This window comes from Carassius auratus, chromosome 27 (genome assembly GCF_003368295.1).
Source record: "Carassius auratus strain Wakin chromosome 27, ASM336829v1, whole genome shotgun sequence".
Classification (NCBI taxonomy): domain Eukaryota; kingdom Metazoa; phylum Chordata; class Actinopteri; order Cypriniformes; family Cyprinidae; genus Carassius; species Carassius auratus.
Genome location: NC_039269.1, coordinates 10526475 through 10534580, shown reverse-complemented (window position 1 = coordinate 10534580; position 8106 = coordinate 10526475). Strand labels below are relative to the sequence as shown.

General features: G+C 37.3%; 1 protein-coding gene across 5 annotated transcripts in view; it reads right to left on the bottom strand.

Moving 5' to 3' along the window:
• Window positions 1–729: 729 nt before the first annotated feature.
• Window positions 730–8106, bottom strand: part of rasal2 (RAS protein activator like 2) — a 75464-nt gene continuing 68087 nt past the window's right edge. For 4 of the 5 annotated variants that reach the window (XM_026205829.1, XM_026205827.1, XM_026205831.1 and 1 more), the window contains 6 exons: window positions 7489–7688; window positions 5595–6555; window positions 5378–5509; window positions 5091–5293; window positions 4767–4854; window positions 730–1992 (listed from right to left, as the gene is read on the bottom strand). In XM_026205829.1, coding sequence (XP_026061614.1) covers window positions 1825–1992; window positions 4767–4854; window positions 5091–5293; window positions 5378–5509; window positions 5595–6555; window positions 7489–7688 — 1752 coding nt within the window. In that variant the 3' untranslated portion in view covers window positions 730–1824. The remainder of the gene's footprint in view (window positions 1993–4766; window positions 4855–5090; window positions 5294–5377; window positions 5510–5594; window positions 6556–7488; window positions 7689–8106) is intronic. The other variant, XM_026205828.1, reaches the window with a different exon arrangement.

The following is an 8106-nucleotide window of genomic DNA, read 5'->3' as shown; positions in this document are numbered from 1 at the left end:
GTGCTTTAAAATGTAATTTATTCCTGATATGGCAAAGCCAATTTTTTCAGCAGCCAGTCTTGCTCCAGTCTTCAGTGTCACATGATGCATTAAAAATTATTCTGTTATTGATCAATGCCAAGAAACATTAAAACAGTTGCTGCTTATTTTTGTGGAGAGTGATTCATTTTTGTTCTAGATCCTTTTATGAATCGAAAATAAATATTTTGAACTATTATAAATTATATTTACCATCACTTCTGATAAACAATGCATCTTTGCTGAATATTAAACTGTGTGTAACACTTTTTAATAAGGTTCCATGGATTAACTAAGGAAGAGCAATACACTAATGAATATTATTCATTAATCTTTGTTAATGTTAGTTAATAAAAATACAACTGTTCATTGTTTTTCCATTTCAGCTCAGGTTCATTAACTAACAATAACTGATGCATTTTTTTTTTAATAATGTAAATGTTGGAATCAATGTTAACTAAGATTAATAAATGCTTTATTACTATTTTCATTGTTAGTTCATGTTAACGAGTAATGTAGTTAACTAATGGAACCTTATTGTAAAGTATTACCAAGTAATGTAATATAAAACAATATAATAATAATGAATAAAACAATATTTAATAGCAATGACTCTTCTTTTTTTAGCAATGTGCATCAATGCCAATAACAGCAAAATGAATGGAACCAGAAATGCTAAATCAGTTTCAGGTCACAACACAGACAACATGATCAATGAGGCCACAATCCATCTTTATTCGATGCTCAGCTTTCAACTCTGAGACTGAAAATCAAATATATCGCTACAAGAACAGCAAACATTGAGGAGTTCTGTGCCACAAAACGTTAAAGGCATCGATGCTCGTATGGACAGAGTGAGAACACAGTGGAAAAACAATGACTTTCAATAAAAGCAGCAGACAAACAATAAACAGGATCAGAAAGAGGGCAGTGAGACTGTACATTGGTGGTTTCACAGCACTCTGGTCAGATACATAAAACACATATAGGGCAAAAAATAAAATGTTAAATTGGGTTGAGTGCCAGTAAAATAGCCTACATATCTGTCAGAATGAAAATTCTGTTCAATTAATTCAGTTCAACATTTTAATTAAACCCACTTCTTCAGTCATATTTTTAGCTAAATTAATGAACATGTATTTCAATTTATTGAACATCATGTTCTATATTTGTTGTAACTGAACTGTGGTTGGCTTAATTGTGTCCTTTTAGTTTAACTAAAATCAGTCATAACACCTTTTGCTAGATGATAACAAAACAATAATAATAAAAAAAAAAAATAGAAAACTTGTGTTAGAAAACTGAGTGCATAAAATCGCCTTTAATCCATTTCTGCCTGTCAGATTCTGCAACTTGAGGACATTTACAACTACGGCCGATACCTATGTGCTTTTCTTCATATTTTCTTTTAAAACAGTTCTATTTTAAGATATGTACATCTCCTTCATATATCTTAGGCAATAATTAAAAATCTGTTTGCAATCTTAAATCTGCATTTAAGCATAAATCAGTATTTAAAAACAAAACAAAACACAAACTCACTGACTCAGAACCGAAGCTATGCTTTACTCTCCCACACAATCTCAAAACACTCCTCTGCAGTAGCATTTCTGTACAGAACCAATATTAGATAATGTTTATATACACATTAATAACCAGACATTCCTTGCAATCGCAGGTAGACAGTAGTCAGTCAGTTTAGGCATGTAGTCTAGGTACTCAGTCCGTGTTGAACTCGACCAATCGGTGCTGGTGATCTGTCTGGGAGCACCAATCGGCAAGGCTCATCAAGTCCATGAGCACCAATCAGCAGCTGCTGTTCTTAAACTCTCCGTTCTCTGTGATGGAGAGCTTGGTAGGGTTGGTGGGCGACAGGCCGTTGCGGAGGTTGTGCATGCTGTATCTCTCTTTGACCTGAGTCAGGGCACTCATCAGCCGAGAGTTAGCTGCATCCAGGGAGCTGATCCTCTTCTCCTGCGACAGAGAAGCACATTCAAATTTAAGATTTGAAGATATCTTCATTTATAAATTAAATAAAAAAAAGAATATGCAAGGTTGCATATTAAAGTCTGCTTTTGGCGATTTAGCAGCAGAAACACAGAGCTCACATTTTTTGTTCAAACATTTATAATTATAATATAAATATGTAATATACATATAAATTATATATACATTTTAAATATATATATATATATATATATATATATATATATATATATATATATAAATACATACACACACACACACACAAAATTATAATATTACATTTTATGCATAATACTATATGTGTAAGTGTAGAAAATACAAAAAATATATTATAATATAATATGACATTTTATGCATAATACTATGTGTTTAGAAAATACAAGCAAATATATAAATATAATAAATATTATATATAATGGTTAATTTATTATTATATTATTAATATATATTACATACAATTTATTATTATTATTATTATTAATTCTACTAAACTCTCCACAAAAATGTATAAATTTCTGTCTAGTATATTTATTTTTCAAACTTGATATTACATTTAACCATTAATATTCCTTTGAAAAGATTCAATACAGATAAAATAATATGTAAAGAAATTACATTTTCCAAAAGGGAAAATCGTTGACATAGATGGTGAAACTGAAAGTGTTAGCACTTTTTGTTAGTGCAAAAATAAATAAAATGAATTAAAAAGAAAGTAAGTAATAATTTATCGTGTATGTTTTGCAACAAAATATAACCAAATCAACTATCTTCATTTCATAAGGAAGATCATTTTAAAAAGAGAAATAACAGCAGATGTGAATAGGGCCAATTAATAATTTGTGCCAGTCTGACAGCGGTCAGGCAAGTGAACAATCACATGTGCTACAAGCACATACACGCAGAAGAGAGAGTTTGTAAGGACAGCAATAAACAGGACAACTCAAATCCTGTATAAGCAACAGATGCAGATGGAAAAAAAAAACATAAGAGACCATCATTACACATTGTATAGTAAACCGTGCTGGGAGTGTGTGGCAGCATGGGCAAAAAGAAATTGACTAGGTCAAATTAAACTAAAAAGGAGAAAATAAAACAGCAGCCCAAGCTCCAGCTCACAGGTACCAGGTAATGAATCTGCTTAGAGAGATCCCCATCAACACACATTCCTCAACAGCATCACACTAAACATCAGCTCTGGCAGCTTAGAGATGTGGAAAAAGCATGAACATTTACCAAACACGAGAAGAATGTTTAAGTATGCAAACGTATTTAAGTATCTAGTTTAAAGGTAAAGTGTGCAATTTCTATGCCAATGATAATGTACAGGACAGTTTTATTCTGCCTGAAGTACTGAAGTACTAGGATAGAAATCCTACATACTTTCTTTAAGATGAACTGTTACTACTAGCACTAACATTTCGTAATTTAATATATATATAAATATTAATTAAATGGAAAATCCATAATTTCATGATTTACTCACCCTCATATCGTTTCTGTGGACAGTAAAAAAAAAAAAAAAACTACATTATTTTGAAGAAAGTTGGTAATTTTGGTTCTCATTGACTTCCACTGTATGCACAAAAACAATGGAAGTCAGTTTGACCTGTTGGGTTGAAAACATTCTTTAAAATATATTCTTCTGTTTTCCTTATTGATGAATGATGACAGATTGTTTTCATTTTTGGATGGACAATCCTTTTAAATATCTAATAAATAATGAATAAAATAAAATCAATTACATTTAAAGTGAATACATGTATAATATGTAACATCAATAATATAATCATGTTATACAGTCAAACCAATAATTATTCAAACACCAAATATAACTTTTTTTTTTTTTTTTTACTAGTGGTTGAAAGACACTACAGTTCAATTTAAGAGAGCACAGCAAAAAGTAAACTGACATACATTATTATACCCAATAATTCTTCATACAGTTGACATAACAGCTCACAGCTGTTCAACCAAATTCATTACATACCTTTCTATCAAAGTTATCTGATATTATCAAGATTATTTGTTCTGACACAGTTTAACTCTGAGTTCTTGTCATATTTTATTACCATGTTCTAAACTACAGTGAATAAACTGTGATAATGTGAGAAATCTTGAAAGTGTCTGAATAAATTTTGGTTTGATTGTAGATAAATGTATAAATTTCTTTTAAAATTAATATAATACATTTTTTTGGTTAGCTTACATTTTGTATCCTATATCCAATACAATCATAATTTTTTACAGAACATATATGTATTTAAATGAAATAATTTATATGTACTATTACATTCTTGTTTATTATACATTTTTGTTATAGTGATCGCTCTGGAATTTGGATAGAGTGTCTTTTAGTACTGAAAAACTACACACTTCACACTTAACCTTCGTTTTATGATATCATCTTAAGTGTAGAGAAACAAAATGGCTTAGAGGACTGAGTGTTGCAAAGGTTCAGGGCAGGGATGGGTGCTGGATCGGGGTGCGCTTACATAAGCCTAGCTGCTCTGCAGGAGCAGAACTGTCTGCTTGTACTTGCCTGCTGGTATTACCTCAGCTCCATTAGTGACCTGGAATTCAGTAGGACACAGTAACAACGAGCCAGTCAGCAGCCTGTTTGCTTTAATACCATCTGAGGTTTAGCAGGGAGCTCAAAGCATACCACTGCGCAGCACACACAGGCCAGCTCCTCACAACCAGACAGTACTCACTCAAGTTAACCTTGCATTTATCATGCTGGTTAATATGGTCATCTGTAATACCTGTGCATCGATTATCTTCTGCTTGGCGTCTATGACCGCTTGCATCTCTGCATGGTCTCTCTTCAGTTCTTCCTCCACGGCCATCAGCCTACGAGCCACAATGACACAAACCTTGTCAGATTTCACATGGTTTTGGAATATCAAACAGTTTCGACATTGCAGATTTGGTTGTTTAAGTTGGATAGTTTTGTTTATGTACAAATTAAAGGTAAAAAGGTAACACTTCAGTATAGGCACTAGTGTTATCAAAAGTGTCGACTTTGGTACAATGATTATCGCCTAAGATTATATACTTCTATTATATACATTTGGTCATACACTCACCTGCAGATAATACTCTTCATCTGGCTGTCTTTCTCCTCTTGTTGTCTACGCAGACGGTCCTCACTGTCCTCCAGTCGAGACTTGTATTCCAAGAGCAGCTTCTGCATCTGCTGTTCCTGTGCTAGAAGCCGCCTTTCATATTCCTCCAGTCGCCGACTAGACGCCCGCAGACGCTCCTTCAGTTTTGAGATTTCCTGTTCGTACTTCAGAGAAAAAGAGTATAACCCCTTAAAACCTACTACAGTGATTACCTAAAGCATATTTTGAGCAGTTCCCCCTCTTTGTACCTTCTCTACATGTTTGGCATCATCTTTGCTCGGTCCTTCCTCTTCCTCATCTTCAAACTGGCCATTATTCAGGACCCATGCTGCCGTTCGCTCCACTGGGGATATGGTGATTGACTCTACAGGTGACTGTACCTTATAGACAAATGCAAAGAAAGTATTATTTGGGTTCCAACATGTCTGGATAAAGCGAACTCTCTTTCCTCATCTCGGTCTATACCTGTTTGGTGCCTCGTCCTCCTGGAACTGAACTGTCTCTGGAGCACGTGGACTGCTGTCTGGATCTCTCACCGCTTTGCTGCATGGGTTCAGTGTTGACACTGCTGCTGCTACGCAGGGAAGTGCTGTGAGGAAGCGATCTTGGAGTTCGCACCCCTGCGTTTCCTGCCACCAGCCCCACTCCTCGACTCTGTTGCTCCACCTTCACGATATGCGCCGTACCTGCACTGCTCTGCCTCGGTACCGCCACAACCTGGGCTCCCAAGTGCTGGTCTGCCAGGGGAGGGTGCCAGCGTGCGGTGGGAGGAGGCGTTTCTAGTCCCTGGATGCTTTTGCGGGTGAGTTCTTCCTCCACGCTGCTGGTGGAGGGCATCCGTGCTCTGGGAGTAGCTCCCCGGCCCCCTGACGCACTGGGACTGGCGCTACGAGAGCTGCCTGAGCTCAGGTTCTCCGAGCTGGAGTCTGGCTGAAGGGAGTGGGCGGAGTGCGTGGACTGGGTGGAGAGCGTGGATTGTGTGTGCAGGTTACTGAGGTGGTAAACAGGGTTTTGGAAAGACAGCGGTTGCAGGCTACGCTGCTGGCTGAGGGAGGGGTGTATAGGACGCCGCACTTGCGGGGCACTTTGCGGCAAGTTGTCTCTTAATTGGGGAACTTTTGGATGGACAGGGGGCTGGTGGAGATGTGGAGGTGGGACAGGGCCAATGGAGGCCTGAGAGCCCACTCTGCCTAATCTAGGTTGGGCTTCGTTGAGAGAGTTAGGACCCGGATGCCCTTGTGCAAGGTAAGAGTCCTGCAGGTCCATTAGAGATATACTGCGTCCATTCGGTAAAGGACTGTCTCGCTCCTCTTTGTCAGAGAAGCTCATGCTGTGAGTGGAGGACTGCTGACCCAATAAAGGATGCTTCCCTCGGACTAATGCCTCCATATGCTCCTGGACAGGAGATTTGATGCTTCTCATTTCACTGAGGAACAAGATACAGAAGAATGAATATGAGAATAATTACCAGTTCTAAATGCAGTCTTTGGAGAAGTGTGGTATAAGTCACAAATGAATTGGCATGAAAGGGAAACTCATCCTATCTACACTCTAAACGCGCAATCTATTGTGAATGATTCATCCATGCACAAATTTCTTTCTTTTGACCTTTCAATTTGTGACCCCGGACCACAAAACCATTCTCCAGTCGCACGCGTATATTTGTAGCAATGGTGAACAAAAAATTGATTGTATGGGTCCAAATTATCAATATTAAGTAAATTAGAGTAATGTTCCATGAAGATATTTTTTACATTTCCTATCGTAAATATATCAAAATGTAATTTTTGATTAGTAATATGCATTACTAAGTACTTCATTTGGACAACTGTAAAGGCATATTTAGATTTTTTTGCACCCTCAGATTACAGATTTTCAAATAGTTGTATCTTGGCCAAATACTGATGATGTATAAATACCAATTTCATAAAATTTACCCTTATGACTAGTTTTGTTCATTAAAATTGTCATAACTTAATGAAATGATACATTTTTGATCTTTTCAATAACCTGCTTCACTCTTCACTTTATGTCACAGTAGAGGAGAAAAGATGTGTGGCTACTTCAATTACATCGCATCTAAAACCAGAAATGGCCCTTTAAAATGTCATGTTTCCAAAAGTTCAAACATGGCCTGATCACAATACATGTGAGAATCAATGGTGTTCTTCTCCTTTGAGGAACGCACCACATTTGATCTTGTGGATGAGTGACTAACTACTATAATTTTGGAACAACAACCAAATCATTTCAGTCTGTTCCTCACACAAAGCTTAATTGTGGCATCATTTCATTTGGAATATAGCGCAAGAGTCATACATGAAGTAAAATAATATAGTTCAATTCAGCAATGTCCTACCTGTCTGCTGGGTCTTCAAATATTCTCTGCAGTCCTGAGGACACACTCCCACTGATGTCATGAGCAGAGCTGTGGTCCTGGAAGCGCCTGAGCTGCTGCTGGATGGGGGTGGGGCTGGACAGCGAGCGGGTGATATCGCCAAGGATACGCGGCAGGGGCCCCAGTTTGGCCACCGTCGCCTGCAGGAAGGAATTGTCACCCTGGGTTGGCGCGTAACCACATTATGGACCACAGAGGGCAAACACACGGAGCCCGAGAGTTTGAGGGTGCAGATGGCAGATTGGTGGGTTGGCAGGAGGTTTTTTTTTTGGTTGGTCGAGATAGTAGGGACCATAATGCATTGGTGGTAGGACAGCGTAACCATGGAGACACAGTGTGTCGGACAGGAAAGGGTGGAATGGATAGTGGCATGGGCAAACAGAGGAGAAAACAAAAGGAAAAGAAAAGTCAAATTAGGGATAAATAAAAGAAAAACCAGACACATGCTTCTACAAAAACAACAAATAGAAACAAACAAGGTAAAAATGGTCAAATGCAGGCCATGCATCAAACAACAACAGAAAGTTATGTCTAGGACAAGATAAAAGAAAGGTTGAAATGAATTAACTCATGGCAGGA